The following is a 21,077-nucleotide window of genomic DNA, read 5'->3' on the forward strand; positions in this document are numbered from 1 at the left end:
GAGAATCTGTATTTTTTGCTTCGTAATATTTTTCCCCCGACACATGATATGGATTGCAACAGACGATTGCGCATATGAGTGAATAGTCCATCAGAGGTGTGCAAAGTGAACTTCACTGCGGCCTAGGAACATAGACAGCTGGTTGCCTCCCGCAGACAACACAGAAGGATCAAGTTTATGATTGGGCAATTATCTTATGTCATATCCATTATTTATTTATTTTTTACATATATATGGATATATATATATATATATTTATATTTATATATAAACAAATTAGGAGGTGAGATAAAATAATTTTTTTTACAATAGAAAAATACAGGACATTGATAATAATGAACCCCTTGGCTGTGCTTCTCGAATTTTGTACATCTATTTAAAACCAGAAACATGCGTTGATACACAACACACATCCAGGAACAACGATGACACACAGCAACGATATGCATAACCTGCAAAATGGGATCATAGGATGGATGGGAGGACTTACCAGTGGACAGTGTTCAAATATAATATAAATATAACAGAAGTCCATAGGTATAGGTGTCTCTAGCTCCGGTACAGGGCGTTACATATTATTGTAATTTATTAGACGCTCTTATCCAGAGTAACTTACAGTAGCATTTTCATACTGGTCCCCCGTGGGAATCGAACCGACAACCCTAGCGTTGCAAGTGTCATGCTCTACCAACTGAGCCACAACAGCACCCAACGCGATAGGTGTGGCTTGAAGAATGGTCAACCTGCACGTAACAACCTGAACCAGCGCAAACGTCATACTATTTTACCTGTAATTACTAAGGAACAGAATCCCTCAACACTGCATTTCATCTCCTCTATATTAATATACTATCTAATCTTTTCAATATAAAGATCAGGGCCTCTCAGAGTATCTCAAGAGTAGGAGTGCTGATCTAGGATCCATTTTGTGTTGTAGATCACAATGAATATGGTTACATGGACAGGGAAAGCCTGATCCTAGATCAGCACTCCTACTCTGAGACGCTGATAAAAAAAACAGGCCCGGCATTCCAGACTCTCACCCCGGTCATCGGAGTAATACCAGACACTGCATCAACTGCTCTTTATCGCATCTCCCATGTTATCGTGAATATGAATACCATCATCCCCATTAAAATCACACATTTTCAGACAATTAACGCAGGCATACATGTAAAGCACTTTGAAGAAGGAAACATGACACGGTTTCAGACTTGGCTGATGAGAAAACCTTTCAGAGGGGGAGAATAACGCCTAGACCGGTTTCCGCCCACTTTGTTTTAGAGAAAAGAACTGCGTAATAACAATCTTCAAAAGTACAAAAATAAAATCATGCTTTTCATGGCATTTTGTCATAAAGCCCAGTAGACTTCATTACGTATAAATCTTTACAAGATATTTAACACAACGTACAATTAATTCTTGGAGCCATATAGCACAGGAGAGAAATCAAAATGTGTGCCGAATAAAGGCCACAAAGCTGAAACAAATGAAACATAAAAATAACACATTTGACATTTTTGTCATTTAGCGCTTATCCAGAGCGACTTACAGTTAGTGCATTCATCTTAAGATAGCTAGGTGGGACAGCCAAATATCTCAGTCATAGTACATATATTTTTGCTCAATAAAGTAGCTATCAGCTAAGTGTGAGTATTAGTTCACGCACAAATTGCCATGTCCTTTAATCCTAGTTAATGTGTCAACAATCATCTGTAAGTTATGAGCAGTTAGCAGTTCACACACCACGTATGTTACTGGGAAGACAGATATCACTTAAAGTAGATGGCCCTAGCTAGCAAAAGACAGTACTAGACAACAACAAATGAAGACAAAAATGATGCTTATCACTCCTGGAGATATCAGGAGTCCTCTAGCTACAGATTGAAGCATATTCTTCTTTAAAAGACAGAATGGTGAAGATTTCATAGAGAGAGGTTTTTGTTTGGTTAAGAAACATGTGTCAATGTATTCTAATGTTGGCTTCTTTGGGTTCATAAATGCTTTACATATACTTTACATAATAGGTAGACCATTTGTGTGATAAATGTTTCATTATTTGTTAATTAATGCAACTAACTATTTTGCATTGCATTATTTTGGCCTTGGTCTCTCTGGAGCCAGATGCCAAAGTCTCACAACCTGTAGATGGAGGTTATTTTGGCCTTACAAAACATATATTCCATAAATTGTCATTGTGTGGGCCTAGCAATGTAGTGAATCTTTCTCCACATATGGTAACTAAGCGCCAGAGTAATTAGGTCATCTCAAAATCACCTCCTTCAAAAGATTGAGTAAATGTAAATGATTAATTAAGGAACAGGAGAGGACGCCAGACGTTTCTTAAAGTGAACCTCTAATCTAAACTTCGAAAGCACGTCAGACCAGATCGTGGTGAATGAGGATTGTTATCTGCTAGTTCAAGGAAATGATTACTTCTGAGTCTTTACACAGAAATAATAATAAAACAACAACATCGAACAGGTTCTGTAGGTGCTCGGCAATTCATCATGACATTTCATCAGTGAGAGAAACAACAAGACCAAAACAGTAGTATAAAAACATGGGTTCAGCCTTTTTTGGGACATTCATCACAGAAGTTTTCACATGGTTTTTCATATCTTCAAACACCTACAACACCCTTGCAAACAGTTAGGAAAAAATGACTGACAGAGGTTTTCTTATTTTCTGTACAAGGACTTTGAAGTTAGGTCTTCTTTTGACAGTAGGACAGTGAGTTGTCTCGGCGAGGAGTGTTCGTTCGCTGATTTTAAGGCAGAGACACGTCGTCTATCAAACCACCCTGTTGTGGGCGTTGTGGTGCGGTAGTTACAGTGAATGAGGCCCAGCGGGCTGATGGAGTAGGTTGGGACAGGGGTTGAATGAGTCGGTCCTGGGCTGGGGGAGGCAGGGAAGGGGGTCTGGAGGTATTCAGGGGGTGACTGGATGGGGCCGTGCCTGGCTGAGGAGAGCGCTGGGTGGGGTGCACAGGGAAGGTGTTGGCCCCTGCATAGCCCAAGGCAGACGCTGGATCAAGGCACTGGAGTGGAGAGACCTCGCGGGGCCCCTGAGGGACTCTTTGTGCTTTCTGTCTGTCGCTACGGATGAAGTGCTGTTACCTGCTGCTCAGACTCCTTATCTGGAAAAAGACAAGGAAATACATAAAGAAATATATGACTTGAGCTATTCAGGTAGCTAAGGAGTGTATTCAATAGTCACAATGACAAATGAAGCTATTACACTGCATAACCATTCATGTAGTTTGCATTGAGTGTACAAAACATTAGGAACACCTTCCTAATATTGAGTTGCACCCCCTTTTGTCCTCAGAACAGCCTCAATACGTCAGTACATGGACTCTACAAGGTGTCAAAAGTGTTCCACAGGGATGCTGCCCCATGTGGACGCAAATGCCTCCCACAGTTGTGTCAAGTTGGCTGGATGTGCTTTGGGTGGTGGACCATTCTTGATACACACTGTTGAGCGTGAAAAATCCAGCAGCGTTGCAGTTTTTGACACCCACAAACTGTTGCGCCCGGCACCTACTACCATACCCTGTTGAAAGGCACTTAAATCTTTTGTCTTGCCCATAGCACATATACACAATCCATGTCTCAATTGTCTCAAACCTGTCTCCTCCCCTTCGTCTACACTGAAGTGGATTTAACAAGTGACATCAATACGGGATCATAGCTTTCACCTGGATTCACCTGGTCAATCGGTCACTTGGTAGGTGTTCCTAATGTTTTGTATACTCCGTGTATCTGGTAATATCTCATCAGAATTGGGCATAAAATGTAGAAGTTCCCAAGACCGAGAGAGAAACAGTAAAACATTACGTCAGTTAGTTAAATAATCATTACATGATGCTCTAGTCTGGAACTCACCCACAAACAGGACCAAAGCTCGCCTGCTGAGGAATGACGGACACCATCCTAGCTGGATGGGTGCTCTCATCTTTTCTATCAACATAGACAGGGCTCTAACTCCTCTAGCTCCACAATGAGATAGGGTGCTGTTAGCCAGCCTGCCAGCTTAGTGGAGTCTGCCCCTAGCACAGTCATTGTAGTCAGCTCAGTTTTCCCCATTGAGACCGTGTCTGTGACTCGATCTAGGTCTGGCAAAATTAAACACACTTTAGCAATCCCACTGGAATAAAGACCTCGTCCATTCCTGTCATTATTGAAAGAGATTGTGATCATACCTCACATCTCAAAACAGGACTACTTAATGTAAGATCCTTCACTTCCAAGGCAGTCATAGTCAATTAACTAATCACTGATCATAAACGTGATGTGATTGGCCTGACTGAAACATGGCTCAAGCCTGATGAATTTACTGGGTTAAATGAGGGCTCTCCTCCTGGTTACACTAGTGACCATATCCCCAGAGCATCCTGCAAAGGCAGAGGTATTGCTAACATTTATGACAACAAAAAAGGCAACATTTTCATCTTTTGAGGTTCTAGTCATGAAATCTATGCAGCCTACTCAATACATTTTTTATAGCTACTGTTTACAGGCCTCCTGAGCCGTTTACAGTGTTACTTCAGAGTTCTTTGAATTCATATCGGGCCTCATAGCCATGGCAGATAATATTCACATTTTTGGTGACTTCAATATTCACATGGAGAACTCCACAGACCCGCTCCAAAAGGCTTTCGGAGCCATCATCGACTCAGTGGATTTTGTCCAACATGTCTCGGGACTTACGCATTGCCACAATCATATCCTGGATCTAGTTTTGTCCCGTGGAATAGATATTGTGGATCTAAATGTGTTTCCTCATAATCCTGGACTATTGGGCCACCATTTTATTACATTTGCAATCACAACAAATAATTAGCTTAGAACCCAACCAAGGATTATCAAGAGCTGCGCTATAAATTCTCGGACAACGCAAAGATTCCTAGATGCCCTTGCAGTCACCCTCCACAAGGACATCGGAATACAAAAATCTCCTAACTGAGGATCTAAACTTAACTTTGTGTAATACCCTAGATGCAGTCGCGCCACTAAAAGCAAAAAAAAATTAAATACAGAAAATATCCGAGCACGGAAAGAAGCTTCCAGAAAATTGGAACGGAAATGTCACTCCACCAAATTGGAAGTCTTCCGACTACCTTGGAAAGACAGTACCGTGCAATATCGAAAAGCCCTCACTGCTGCTCGATCAGCCTTCTTTTCAAACCTGACTGAGGAGAATAAAAACAATCCTAAATACATTTTTGATACTGTTGCAAAGCTAACTAAAAAGCAGCATCCCTAAGTGAGGATGCACTTCACTTCAGCAATGACGAATTCATAAACTTCTTCAATGAAAAGATCATGATCATTAGAAAGCAAATTACAGACTCCTCTTTGAATAGGTGTAGTTGTCCTGAGTCTGCACAGAACTGCCAGAACCTCGGATCAATGGAGACACCCACGTTTTTGTCGACACATTCACAAAAATAGTCATGGCCTCTAAATCTTCCAACTGCCTACTGGACCCGATTTCAACTAAACTACTGAAAGAGCTACTTCCTGTGCTTGGCCCGTATATATTGAACATAATAAATGGCTCCATATCCTTCCAATGTGTACCAAAGTAACTTAAAGTGGCAGTAATAAAGCCTCTCCTGAGAAAGCCAAACATTGACCGCAAATGTTTGACTTTTACTATCTGCCTATATCGAATCTCCCATTCCTCAAATTTTGTTGTTGAAAAAGTTGTTGCTGAGAAACTCAGTTTCCTGAAGACAAATGATGTACAGCTGAAGTTGGAAGTTTACATACACTTAGGGTTTAGTCATTAAAACTCGTTTTTCAACCACTCCACAAATTTCTTGTTAACAAACTATAGTTTTGGCAAGTCGGTTAGGACATCTACTTTGTGCATGACACAAGTAGTTTTTCCAACAATTGTTTACAGACAGATTATTTCACTTATAATTCACTGTACCACAATTCCAGTGGGTCAGAAGTTTACATACACTAAGTTGACTGTGCCTTTAAACAGCTTGGAAAATTCCAGAAAAGGATGTCATGGCTTTAGAAGCTTCTGATAGGCTAATTGAAATAATTTGAGTCAATTGAAGGTGTACCTGTGGATGTATTTCAAGGCTTACCTTCAAACTCAGTGCCTCTTTGCTTGACATCATGGGAAAATCAAAAGAAATCAGCCAAGACGTCTTGTTCATCCTTGGGAGCAATTTCCAAACGCCTGAAGGTACCACATTCATCTGTACAAACAATAGTACGCAAGTATAAACACCATGGGACCACGCAGCCGTCATACCACTCAGGAAGGAGACGCGTTCTGTCTCCTAGAGATGAATGTACTTTGGTGCGAAAGGTGCAAATCAATCCCAGAACAACAGCAAAGGACCTTGTGAAGATGCTGGAGGAAACAGGTACAAAAGTATCGATATCCACAGTAAAACGAGTCCTATATCGACATAACCTGAAAGGCCGCTCAGCAAGGAAGAAGCCACTGCTCCAAAACCGCCATAAAACTGCACATGGGGACAAAGATTGTACTTTTTGGAGAAATGTCCTCTGGTCTGATGAAACAAAAATAGAACTGTTTGGCGATAATGACCATCGTTATGTTCGGAGTGAAAAGGGGGAGGCTTGCAAGCTGAAGAACACCATCCCATCTGTGAAGCACGGGGGTGGCAGCATCATGTCGTGGGGCTGCTTTGCTGCAGGAGGGACTGGTGCACTTCACAAAATAGATGGCATCATGAGGGAGGAAAATTATTTGGATATATTGAAGCAACATCTCAAGACATCAGTCAGGAAGTTAAAGCTTGGTTGCAAATGGGTCTTCCAAATCGTCAATGACCCCAAGCATACTTCCAAAGTTGTGGCAAAATGTCTTAAGGACAACAAAGTAAAGGTATTGGAGTGGCCATCACAAAGCCCTGACCTCAATCCTATAAAAAATTTGTGGGCAGAACTCAAAAAGCGTGTGTGAGCAAGGAGGCCTTCAAACCTGACTCAGTTACACCAGCTCTGTCAGGAGGAATGGGCCAAAATTCACCCAACTTATTGTGGCAAGCTTGTGGATGGCTACCCGAAACAATTTAAAGGCAATGCTACCAAATACTAATTGAGTGTATGTAAACATCTGACCCACTGGGAATGTGATGAAAGAAATAAAAGCTGAAATAAATCGTTCTCTCTACTATTATTCTGACATTTCACATTCTTAAAATAAAGTGGTGATCCTAACTGACTTAAGACAGGGAATCTTTACTAGGATTAAATGTCAGGAATTGTGAAAACCTGAGTTTAAATGTATTTGGCAAAGGTGTAAGTAAACTTCCGACTTCAACTGTATACAAAAAGCTCCAGTCTGGTTTAAGACCCCATTATAGTACTGAGAATACACTCGTGAAGGTGGTAAATTTCCTTTTTAATGGCATCAGACCAAGGCTCTGCGTCTGTCCTTGTGCTACTAGACCTTAGTGTGGCTTTTAACCTGTTTGGGCTGCAGGGGCAGTATTGAGTAGCCGGATAAAAGGTGCCCATTTCAAACGGCCTCGTACTCAATTCTTGCTCGTACAATATGCATATTATTATTACTATTGGATAGAAAACACTCTCTAGTTTCTAAAACCGTTTGAATTATATCTGTGAGTAAAACAGAACTCCTTTTGCAGCAAACTTCCTGACAGGAAGTGGAAGATCTGAAATCGATGCTCTCTTCTAGGGGCTGCCTATTAAAGTCCTTGATATTTATTAGTTTAGATGCACTTCATACGTCTTCCACTAGATGTCGACAAGCAGTGAGAGAAGAAATTGAGTGTGTAACTTGATCTGGGCTCGAATAATAGCTCTTGGAATGACGTGTCACCAGTTTCCTGTTTTCTGGAGAGCGCGAGGAGGGACCTGGATTTGCCTTCTGATAAGCTGTCGTTACGGACGACTAATATCTCCGGCTTTGATTTTATTTGATACATGTGACAATATCATCGTAAAGTATGTTTTTTCAATATAGTTTAATCAGATTATTGAAATTTTTTCGGGAGTTTTGCCGTGTTCCGTTCTCTGAGTTTGTTGACGATGGAGAGATTCGCGCCACTTGGCAAGTGTGCTTGCTAAATCGAGAGGGAAAAAGGCCGTTCTAAAACCAAACAACGATTGTTCTGGACAAAGGACCCCTTGTACAACATTCTGATGAAAGATCAGCAAAAGTAGGACCCATTTTATGATGCTATTTCATATATCTGTCGAACATGTTGTGCTAGTCGTTTGCGCCCAGCTTTTGGGTACTCTCTCGCTATACCTAAGCTGGATGTCGTAATGAAGTTATTTTTTAGAATTCTAACACGGCGATTGCATTAAGAACTAGTGTATCTATCATTTCCTATACAACATGTATTTTTTAGTTATGTTTATGAATAGTTATTTGGTCAGAATATGTGTGTCAGAAAAAGTGTCAGAAAAATATCCGGACGTTGTGGGAAAAAGATGCTACGTTAGCACAATGTATAACCACTGATTTCAGCTCTAAATATGCACATTTTCGAACAAAACATAAGTGTATGTATAACCTGATGTTATAGGACTGTCATCTGATGAAGCTTATCAAGGTTAGTCAAAAATTATATATCTTTTGCTGGTTTGTTACGATCGCTAACTTTTGCTACTGGGGAATGGCTTGTGTTTCTGGCTATTGTGGTAAGCTAATATAACGCTATATTGTGTTTTCGCTGTAAAACACTTAAGAAATCGGAAATATTTGCTGGATTCACAAGATGCTTGTCTTTCATTTGCTGTACACTATGTATTTTTCAGAAATGTTTTATGATGAGTATTTAGGTATTTGACGTTGGTGTCTGTAATTATTCTGGCTGCTTTCGGTGCAATTTCTGATTGTAGCTGCAATGTAAACTATGATTTATACCTGAAATATGCACATTTTTCGAACAAAACATAGATTTATTGAATAACATGTTATAAGACTGTCATCTGATGAAGTTGTTTGTTGGTTAGTTTGGTTGGTTCTTGGTTAGTTAGGTTGGCTTTGTGCATGCTACCTGTGCTGTGAAAAATGTCTGTCCTTTTTTGTATTTGGTGGTGAGCTAACATAAATATACGTGCTGTTTTCGCTGTAAAACATTTTAAAAATCGGACATGTTGGCTGGATTCACAAGATGTGTACCTTTCATTTGCTGTATTGAACTTGTTAATGTGTGAAAGTTAAATATTTCTAAAAAATATATTTTGAATTTCGCGCCCTGCACTTGAAGTGGCTTTTGTCATATTGTGGCCGGCTTCGGGCTTGCAGCCCAAAGAAGTTTTAACACCAACCTTTTGAGTCAAGATCACTTTCACAGTCAAAAAGCTAGCCGAGATCTACCACTCAGATTGTTGGCTGGACTGACAATATTGTTATTCTCAGACCATATCATAGTTCAAAACTTGATCTTTGATAACAAAATAGATTAGTTGGTGTAGCACTTGCGATGCACTGCGGACCATAAATGGTGCACATGGTGCTTTCAAGGCAACTGGGAACCCACCCAAAAAACAAAGGTCAAATCAAGACGTCAATGATCTTTGGGTCGGAAAGTTTTCGACTTGGAATTCCAAGTTGGATGACCATTCATGGGATCTTGATTTTTTCTGAGTTCCCAACTCATTGAAGTCGGAAGTCGGAGATTTCCGAGTTCCCAATTGTTGTTCTTATGACCAGAGAAAGTTAAACATTCCTCTATATTAAAGTAGACACGACGAGCTGCTAATAATAATAAAAATGCAGGGCTAATGATACACTTCCCTACTCATTCATTGCAGCGCAAGTAGGGAGAATCGCGTTTTATGTTTTGTAATAGTGTTGAACAGTGTTTTGAGCTATATAAAAACAAATGTGAACTCCCTCATGAAGTTAATACATCTTACATAGGCTAGTATAAAACTTTGCTGTGGCTGGGGTCGTAGAAGCTCTATAGGTACGGTGATTTGAGCGTTCCTATTGGCCAGCGCAGTAGGAGCACTCGGTTTAGCCACAGATCTCCCGGTCCACCGGGTAGGCGGAGTCAATCTTTTCAGACAAATGAAATGGTTCAAAATGGAAACACTTTGTTTACCCGGTGCGCAGGGCTTCTGAATCAAGTGCACCTACCGCCTTCAGCGCAACACCAAACAAACAAACAAAAAAAAAGGAGCGCAAGCCTTTATCGTTGGCTTTTCTACAGAAATGTTTGGTGATGGACTAGGAATGCATTGAAGATCGACCAGTCGATTGCGATTGACCGGTTGGCGACCACTGATTTGGAGAGATTGGAAACCCAAAATGGTCTACGCAGACAAGTTTTTGCCTGGTTTAGATCTTATCTAAATCTGTGGGTCTTATCTAAATAAGTGTTCCTCAAGGTTCTGTTTTTTTTAGGACTTTTGTTTTCACTATATATACTACCTCTTGGTAATGTCATTCGGAAACACAATGTCAACTTTCACTGCTATGCAGACAACACATTGCTGTAAGTGCCTACCCTGGAAGCCTGTGTTTCAGACATAAGGAAGTGGATGGCGGCACATTTTTTACTTTTAAACAGAGATGCTAAGAAACAAAGAGTCCCAAGAAACAAAGAGATCTTCTGTTAAATCTGACAATTAATCTGACAATTAATCTCGATGGTTGTACAGTCGTCTCAAATAAAACTGTGATGGACCTCGGCATTACTCTGGACCCTGATCTCTCTTTTGACGAACATATGAAAAATATTTCAATTTTCTTTCTTTCCATCTTAAAGGTTTTAAGAATCAGATCATGCAGAAATGCAGATCATGCAGAAAAGCTAATCCATGCTTTTGCCACTTCAAGATTAGACTACTGCAATGCTCTACTCTCCAGACACACGGATAAAACACAAAATAAACTTCCGGTAGTGCTAAATACGGATGCTAAAATCTTTTTGATTTATTTTTATTTAACCTTTATTTAACTAGGCAAGTCAGTTAAGAACAAATTCTTATTTACAATGACGGCCTACACCAGCCAAACCCAGACGACGCTGGGCCAATTGTGGCCGCCCTATGGGACTCCCAATCACAGCCGGATGTGATACAGAATGGATTCGAATCAGGGACTGTAGTGACGCCTCTTAGACCGCTGCGCCACTCGAGAGCCCCTAGAACTAGAACCAAAACATTTGATCATATTACTCCAGTGCTAGCCTCTCTACACTGGCTTCCTGTTAAGGCTAGGGCTGATTTCAAGGTTTTACTGCTGAACTACAAAGCATTACATGTACTTGCTTCTACCCATCTCTCCGATTTGGTCATGGCGTACATACCTACACATACGCTACGGTCACAAGATGCAGACCTCATTGTTCCTACAATTTCTAAGCAAACAGCTGGAGGCAGTGCTAGCTCCTATAGAGCTGCATTTTTATGGAATGGTCTGCTGATACGTGAGAGACGCAGACTCAGTCTCAACATTTAAGTCTTTACTGAAGAATCATCTCTTCAGTAGGTCCTATGATTGAGTGTAGCCCAGGGGTGCAAAGGGGAACAGCAAGGCACTGGAGTGATGAACCACCCTTGCAGTCTTTGCCTGGCCAGCTCCTCTTACCCTATTACGGGGCTGAGACACTGGCTTACTAGTGCTCTCCCATGGCGTCACTATCCTCGACTTGAGTGGGTTCAGTCACTGATGTTATCTTGCTGTTCGGTGTTGAGCCCCCTCAGCTCGTGCGGTGGGGAGATCTTCGTGGGCTATACTCCGTCCTTGTCTCAAGGTAGTAAGTTGGTTGTCTGTTGATTTCCCTCTGGTGGTGTGCTTTGGCAAAGTGGGTGGGGTTATATCCTGCCTGGTTGGTCCTGTCCGGGGGTATCATTGGACGGGGCCACAGTGTCCCCCGACCCTCCCGTCTCAGTCCCCAGTGCCTATGCTGCAACAGTCTATGTGCATGGGTCAGTTTGTCCTATCTGCTGTATTTCTCCTGTCATACCTGGTGTCCTATGTGATCTTAAGCATGCTCCCTCTAATTCTCCCATCTCTAACTCTCTCCCCTCCAGGAGGTCCTGAGCCCGAGGACCATGCCTCATGACTACCTGGCCTGATGACTCCTGGCTGTCCCCGTCCCCAGTCCACCTGGTCGTGCTGCTGATTCAGTTTCTACTGTTTTACCTGTGGCTATGGCCTGACCTGTTCACCGGACCTGCTACCTTATCCCAGCCCTGTTGTCTCGACCTCTGAATGCTCGGCTAGGTAAAGCCAACTGATATTTACTCCTGAGGTGCTGACCTGTTGCACCCTCTATAACCACTGTGATTATTATTTGACCCTGCTGGTCATCTATGAACATTTGAACATCTTGAAGAGCGCTCTAGCGTTAATGTCCCTGTATTCCTATAATCTCCACCGATACATCCAGAAGAGGACTGGCCAGCCCTCAGAGCCTGGTTCCTCTCTAGGTTTCTTCCTAGGGTTTTTCCTAGCCACTGTGCTTCTACATCTGCATTGCTTGCTCTTTGGGGTTTTAGGCTGGGTTTCTGTATAGCACTGTGTGACATCGACTGATGTAAAAATGGCTTTACAAATACATTTGATTGATTGATTGTCTAATGAGTCTCTTTCAAAAGATGCACCGTCGACCCCTTTCTGAAATCAATGCTTTATGACTATATGAGACTTCTTTGATTTAGCCTCTGTTGCGCTGTGTTTTACTTTGAAACGAAGGCTAAAACAGAGGGGTTTCATTGACCATGTGGAAAAGCTGCTTGATGGTGTCAAAAAAAGAAGAAAACCACGATTAATAATTAATAAATTATTAACATGAAAAGAAGCGTGCCCCATTGGTTAATGACGCAGCCGTCCGATTCGTCTCCTCTTCTCTGTGCTCCTTCTCTCTTTCCTAATGGAACCTTTCTCTTTCCTTTTTATATCTTCCCTCTCTACCTGGTACACTTAGCCTGGCATCCATTCAACGTCTTCCTTTAGATCCAAATGTGATGTTAGTCTTCTAAGTGTGAACACAAATCTTTCTGCCAAGCCAACGTCCGCACATGAAAAAAAGGGTGCGTTATTCTGTGGAGCAGACAACATCGTGTTGCCACAGTGATGTCAGCCGCGATCGATGCAACACGCACATCAAAGCGTAAAGAGGGTGTGAGTGTATTTTCAAACCTCTGAAAGGAAAAACCTTCTCATTGTGACAGTGTGACATTACAGAGTCTGAAAGACTTAGGATTTTATGAAGTGACAAAGTTTGGGTCTTTTTTGCGACCTGGTACTTTTTTCTACCAACAAGGGGAGCCAATCCTATAAACTCCATTTAATAGAAGTAGAAAAAGGAAATGGATTAAATAGAACATTTAACATTGTTCAATAGCAAAAGGTTTCCTTTGTGATCATTTCAACAATTTGGTCTGTTACCTTTGACCGGAGGGGCAGGTAGTTTTCTCCTCTGTTGGCGTGATGTGTCAAGGGTTTGAGGCTGCAGAGTGACAGATCAGTACGGTGAATACAGTGGCCATATGAGGGTGTAGCTGTGTGTAATAATAGTCAGGTGGGAATATACTACAGTACCTTAGGTTTTGGCTTGGAGAAGTTGGAGAAACGATTGCAGGCGGTGACATTCAGTCCAGCTGTTTTTAGAGATAATATCCTCTCCTCGATGTCTGATATCTGGAGGAGAAAGATTCCAAATTATTCAGAAATAAAAACGGAATTTGCTGTAGATGTAGTGTAGAGTACATCAAGGCTCAAGTTAATTTAATTAATTAATCAGGTTAATTTAGAAGACACCATTAGAATACAATTACATATTCCACGCATTCTCTCCAGTCTCCACATTAAAACCTGCCTTCTTACAGGACCATCAAACATTGGTTGCATTCCATGCCCACCACATTTCCACGTTACATTGCCACGTCATCAACTGCACAGTTGGGCATGCATCACATCTGACATGTGTCTGCAATGTAATCAGGATGGAATGCAGTCATTGAAACAACTGGGCGTTTGGATATGAATGGACCCCCTTACCTGGAGCTCAGACTGCTGCACCTGGGCAGCAGCAGTGGCCACCTGGTCCTCCAGGAAGGCCAGGTCTCTGTCTGAGGTGCCACTGCTGATGCCTCGGGCCACCTTCTCCAGGTCCCCCAGTGCCCCCTCCAGGCCGTACACCGCCCCCGCAGCCATGTACACCTACAGGGACAAGTCACGTGTTACAGGAAAGGTCAATGGGCACAGGTGCTGAGCATAACAATGTTGGGGACCCACAGGGCTCTATCCTTGGGCCTTTCTTGTTTAGTCTCTACAGGTGGTAGTCACTATATGGTCAAGCTAAGATGTACAAAAGTGTCTCAGATAGTGAGTTCAGATGAGCAAGTACATATACGCTATTTACTCTTTTTTATACAGGGTTATGGTGGAGGTTAAGGTAAGGATTACGTTTAGGGTTTAGAAAGCGCTGCATTTGGTCCTTTCTAGCATGGCCAGGTAGTGACCACCAACATCGAGATGTATGTAGGCACTGGGTCTTACGTTTTCCTCCATCTTGGTGAGTTTCTGGTCCAGCTTCCTGGTCTCTAAGTTGCTGAGGAAGGACTCAGACGCGCTCATGCACTCAGAGGGGGTGACACTATCGCCCCCCGCCTCACCAATCAGTTCCTCTGTGGCGTTGAGCACCTTTAGTACCTCTGTGGTGATACTGCACAGCGATGCGGCCGAGTACTTCTGCTCAACACACACACGTGCACACACACGTCAAGAGACACACACACACACGTCAAGAGACACACACACACACACACACACACACACACACACACACACACACACACACACACACACACACACACACACACACAACACACACAGAGATACGAGTCAGACACACACAGGCACGACAACAGACTATCATTAGTGGGTACAAACAAATATGCAACAGTCAAGAGGAGAGTCGTAACAGGGTCCAACTGAGATGTTTACAGCACGGTCCTCAATGACACAGAGCTTTTACACCTCCAATCAGTGCAGCACATACACACACACACACACACACACACACACACACACACACACACACACACACACACACACACACACACACACACACAGTCACGACTCATGTCAACCTGCAAGGAGCAATCAGGTGGAGGAAGAAGAGTGTGACGCTTCATGTGGAAGAGGAGGGGAGCTGTTGACCTTTATTGCTAGATTCCAGGTCATGGAAGGGTGACAGGTGACCTAACAAAGTTACAATTACTGTATTTACATTTTCCTCTACCACAAACCACTAGAAAGGTAAAAAATTTGAGAAAATACGATAAGTGAAAGTGCAGTCTCGAACCTACAAGACTAACAAACCACACCCCTGCTGTAAAGTACAAACTAGTACATCTGAATGGATGAAAAGGTGAGAGGGTATGAGGGAGAAGGAGAGAGATCGGTGTAATTCAATAATGAGATAATCCTTGGCTTGAAGCTTTGATCTGTGGGACTAACAAGTGCATTGATCCACACCCCTTTCTCTCTCTCTCTCTCTCTCTCTCTCTTTTTGAGACGCGTTAGCTAGCTAGCGACGTACGTGGGCTTTGAAAGGAAGTGTGTATAGTGTGGGTGGTAGGGGGTGGCACTCGAGTGGGAGACGAGAGGAGATGAGAGGCGGCTCCTTTTGAACACTCAGAGGTGACTTAGAGAGCAAAGAGCGAGAGGGAAAGATTTCAGGTACCGACTCAGTGCGTAGATGGGTAATGGGAGCCGGAGTGAGAGTTTTGGCCGTCACCTATAGTACATTACCAATATACATCATTATCACACGGCTCCAACACACGGCTCCATTTCCTACTGCGACATTTGTGTTTAGAAAGCCCTTTTAGAAACTGCATCCAACTTTAAAAGGACTAGACTTGTATTCCTGAGATACCACGCAGTGTGAGCATGCTGCAGATCTATACTGTTGTACCGTCACAGCATCTCCCACAAAGGCAACGTTTTCTATTCATGGTGCTCTTCGTTAAAATAAAAACGTCAGCGTTATAAAAAATATAAAACAAGAGCACCATGAATTGAAAACTGTTGTTGTTGTGGTCATTTGTGGCTTTTAGTGGCACCGGCACATCTAAAAATGTACCCTTCACAGTATGTGGGTGAGTGGGATACACAATGGTATATCCTATAATTAATAATTCCATCCATGTTTGTCTTGTCATATATTTAATGAATGGAGAGCTGTTGTTTCACACGTTCGCTGTGGTCATACACCAGCATCTGCTTTTACAAGATGTCACAACTGTATTGAAATAGGAATAAATGTGAAAAGCACTAAAGAAAATGGCTACGCGGGAAAACCACATGAATTTCACGTGACCTTATGTGAAGTTAATGTGATAACATGTAATAGCATGTAAAAGCAACATGTGATAACATGAAACTACACATGTAAAAAATCTTTGTACCTGTGATACCATGAAATTACACATGACAACATTTGAAAGTTTGTAAAACTGCAAATTCGATTTTTAAACGTGAATTATTTTGTTGTGTTACAGTCTCCACGTCACATGTGAGGTAAAAACGTGTTATTCTCCTCACATGTGAAAAAGTGGTGTTAACATGTGAACTCTAAATTCAATTTATGTGAATATATGGTTTCACATGTGAACAACTGACCTCACGTCTCTTTTGTTTTCACGTGTGAATATATCAGCTCAACATGTGAAACTGCACATTTCACGTGGCTCTTTTGAAAGGGATGTAATGAAATGGTATGGCCATTTTTATTTTAAAAAAAATAATTTGAGCCCTTTTTCGTGGTATCCAATTGGTAGTAGTTACAGTCTTGTCTCATCGCTGCAACTCCAGTACGGACTCGGGAGAGGCAAAGGTTGAGAGCCATGCGTCCTCCGAAACACAACCCAACATAGTCGCACTGCTTCTTGACAAAAGGCACATCCAACCCGGAAGCCAGCCGCACCAATGTGTTGGAGGAAACACTGTACACCTGGCAACCTGGTCAGCGTGCACTGCACCCGGCCCGCCACAGGAGTCGCTATTGCGCGATGAGACAAGGATATTCCTGCCGGCCAAACCCTCCCTAACCCTAACCCGGACGACGCTGGGCCAATTGTTCGTCGCACCATGGACCTTCCAGTCGCAGCCGGCTGCGACAGAGCCTGGGCTCGAACCCAGAGTCTCTGGTGGCACGCGTAAGATGCCCATACCGGCCTCCCGGGTGGCGCAGTGGTCTAAGGCACTGCATCGCAGTGCCAGCTGTGCCACCAGAGACTCTGGGTTCGAGCCCAGGCTCTGTCGCAGCCGGCTGTGACCGGAAGGTCCACGTCTGAGGCGTCTGTTTCTCAAACTAGACACTCTAATGTACTTGTCCTCTTGCTCAGTTGTGCACCGGGGCCTCCAACTCCTCTTTCTATTCTGGTTAGAGCCAGTTTGCTCTGTTCTGTGAAGGGAGTAGTACACAGAGTTGTACGAGATCTTCAGTTTCTTGGCAATTTCTCACAAGGAATAGCCTTAATTTCTCAGAACAAAAATAGACTGACAAGTTTCAGAAGAAAGTACTTTGTTTCTGGACATTTTGAGCCTGTAATCGAACCCACAAATGCTGATTCTCCAGATACTCAACTAGTCTAAAGAAGACCAGTTGTATCGCTTCTTTTTAACAGAACAACAGTTTTCAACTATAACATAATTGCAAAAGGGTTTTCCAATGATCAATTATCCTTTTAAAATGATAAACTTGGATTAGCTAACTTAACGTGCCATTGGAACACAGGAGTGATGGTTGCTCATAATGGGCCTCTGTACGCCTATGTAGATATTCCATTAGAAAATCAGCCGTTTCCAGCTACGATAGTCATTTACAACAATAACCATGTCTACACTGTATTTATGATCAATTTGATGTTATTTCTAAGTGACCCCAAACCTTTGAACGGTAGTGTGTGTGTATATATATATATATATATATATATATATATATATATATATATATATATATATATATATAATATATTTTCCTTTACTATTTTCCCCTTACCCTACCACCCCTCCCCTAATTGGAATAAACTAATGGACAAGAACACTTAGGATTTTACTTCCAGCTTATACATACAATATACATTTTACAGACACAATGTATTTTACAATATTTATATTTTGTTTGTTTTTAATCCCATCCTTCAGCTACCCTCAACCCCTACCATCTATCCCTGAAGACCATCCAGTTTGATTTCTATTTGCCATATATTTTTAACTGTGCTTTGTAGAAGCACCCTTGACAGCGATTACAGCTGTGAGTCTTTCTGGGTAAGTCTATACGTGCTTTCCGCACCTGGATTGTGCAACATTTGCCCATTATTATTTTCAAAATTCTTCAGGCTCTGTGAAATTGGTAGTTGATCATTGCTAACCATTTTCTAGGTCTTTCCATAGATTTTCAAGCAGATTTAAATCAAAATTGTAACTCGGCCACTCAGGAACATTCACTGTCATCTTGGTAAGCAATTCCAGTGTAGATTTGTGTTTTAGGTTATTTTTCTCCCAGTGTCTGGTGGAAAGCAGACTGAATTAGGTTTTCCTAGGATTTTGACTGTGCTTAGCTCCATTCTGTTTTTCTTCTACCCAGTCGATAACCATTACAAGCATACCCATAACATGATGCAGCTACCACTATGCTTGAAAATATGGAGCGTGGTACTCAGCAATGTATTGGATTGGCTCCAAATCAGGACAAAAAGTGAATTGCTTTGCCACATTTTTTGCAGTATTACTTTAGTGCCTTGTTGCAAACAGGATGCATGTTTTGGAATGATTTTTTTATCTGTACAGGCTTTCCTCTTTTCACTCTGTCATTTATGTTAGTATTGTGGAGTAACTACAACGTTGTTGATCCATCCTCAGTTTTCTCCAATCACATCCATTAAACTCGAACTGTTTTAAAGTGACCATTGGCCTCACGGTGAAATCGTTGAGCAGTTTCCTTCCTCTCTGGCAACTGTGTAAGGAAGGACGCCTGTCTCTTTTTAGTGACTGGGTGTATTGATAATGACTTCCCTGTGCTCAAAGTATTATTCAATGTCTGCTTTTAAAAAATATCCATCTACCAATAGGTGCCTTCTTTGTGAGATATTAGAAAACCTCCCTGGTCTTTGTGGTTGAATCTGTGTTTGAAATTCACTGCTCGACTGAGGGACCTTACAGATAATTGTATGTGTGTGGTACAGAGATGAGGCAGTCATTCAAAAAACATGTTAAATACTATTATTCCACACATAGTGAGTCCATGAAACTTATTATGTGGCTTGTTAAGCAAATATTTACTCCCGAACTTATTTAGGCTTGCCATAACAAAGGGGTTGAATATTTATTGACTCAAGACATTTCTGCTTTTAATTTTTTATTAATTTGTTAAAATGTCTAAAAACATAATTCCACTTTGACATTATGGGGTATTGTGTGTAGGCCAGTGACCAACAATCTCAATTGAATCCATTTTAAATTCAGGCTTTAACACAACAAAATGTGGAAAACGTCAAGGGGTGTGAAAACTTTATGAAGGCACTGTATGTCAAAGTGTGTCAAATATGTAATATGAAAACACTCCGACTGCGTGATGTTCCGGACACATCCTAACGACACATTTTCATTTGAAATCTCATGTGAAAAAAATCCACGTGAAACTTAATGTGAAATATCATCACATGAGAAGTGTTCAAAAACCACATGTGAAAGGTTATGTGATACTGTGAAAAACCACATGTGAAAGGTTATGTGATACTGTGAAAAACCACATGTGAAAGGTTATGTGATACTGTGAAAAACCACATGTGAAAGGTTATGTGATACCGTGAAAATCCACATGTGAAACTTCACGTGAAATATAATTAGATATTAGGCAAAACGTGAAAATTTCACTGGAAATATGGTGATTTCCACATGTGAAATCATGTGGTTTTTCCATAACGGTATAAGCTAATGCAGTCGCCCTTTAATGTCTAACTTGAATACAGCACCATCAGCTTTTCACTCATGAATCCATCTATTTCTAGTGGCTTTGAATAACATTTGTACCTGAACGTGTCCAGAAGTCCCTATAATAGACCGCATCTAGATAAGAGCAAACATACGTCCCAAATGGTACACTATTCCCTACGTGCACTGGTTAAAAGTAGTGCACTATATATGGCGTAGGGTGCTATTTACGACACAACTGAAGTAAATCAGAGAGAGAGCGTGACTAATATCACGATGGCCCCTGACAAAACAACCATGTTTCACTTGATGATGCCTTACTGGTGACAGAGTGTCTAAGAATTGTAAGAAGTGAATCATCAGATAGATGCATGTACATGCCTGAGTGTGTGTTAGTGTGTGTTGTCCACCACAGCAATCTGATTAATTTGATTGTCATGTGAATGTTAAGGTTGGGACTGTTGTTAGTCAGAGTATGTGTGCGTGTGTGTGTGTGTATGTGTGTATGTGTGATGTCCTGACTGGGGCCTGTGTTATAGAGACAGTAAATCTCACCTGCTGTAAGAGAGAGGAGAGCAACTGTAGCCTCTGCTGTAGTTCCACCCCATTCTGTCCCTCGCGACAGACAGACATGCACGGACGGACAGATGGACGGACGAAGAGACAAAGGAGAAAGGGAAACGGTGGGGGGGGGGGGGGGGGGGGGAGAGATCGAGAGAAACGGGAGAAAGACAGATGTGGGACACGGATGGCACAGAAAGATGTGGATGAGAGAAGAGGTGAGAACAGGTAGGCGAGGAGGGAGGAAGAGGTTCGGGATGAGTAGAAGGTACAGACAGAAGAAAGGGAGGGAAAATAAAGGAGTGACCGAGAGAAATGAGATAAAGGAGAAACAGAGAGTTTAAGATAAGAGTAGAGATAACTCAGGGTAGCCCCCTGCGGTGTTTAGGTGACGACACAAACAGGACATACAGGTCATGTATGATAGGCTAAAGCCATAGAGATGTACTAAAGAGTTCATCTCCTATCTTTTCCCATGCTAAAACAGGCTTTGGGCCAAGCATCCCTATCCAAGTAACCATATCCCTATCCTTAGATTTGGCCCTCTTTCCAACTCTATGGATAAAGCTAAACATGAAACA

At 41.9% G+C, this 21,077-nt stretch overlaps 1 protein-coding gene across 1 annotated transcript in view; it reads right to left on the reverse strand.

The window, feature by feature from the left end:
* Positions 1-2,770: 2,770 nt before the first annotated feature.
* Positions 2,771-21,077, reverse strand: part of LOC120050686 (myosin VIIA and Rab interacting protein) — a 136,914-nt gene continuing 118,607 nt past the window's right edge. The window contains 6 exon segments of the mRNA XM_038997261.1: positions 2,771-3,040; positions 3,120-3,139; positions 13,378-13,438; positions 13,531-13,629; positions 13,990-14,151; positions 14,491-14,746. Of these exon segments, the coding sequence (XP_038853189.1) occupies positions 2,771-3,040; positions 3,120-3,139; positions 13,378-13,438; positions 13,531-13,629; positions 13,990-14,151; positions 14,491-14,746 (868 nt within the window).

The sequence above is a fragment of the Salvelinus namaycush genome, chromosome 7 (assembly GCF_016432855.1).
Source record: "Salvelinus namaycush isolate Seneca chromosome 7, SaNama_1.0, whole genome shotgun sequence".
Taxonomy (NCBI): Eukaryota; Metazoa; Chordata; class Actinopteri; order Salmoniformes; family Salmonidae; genus Salvelinus; species Salvelinus namaycush.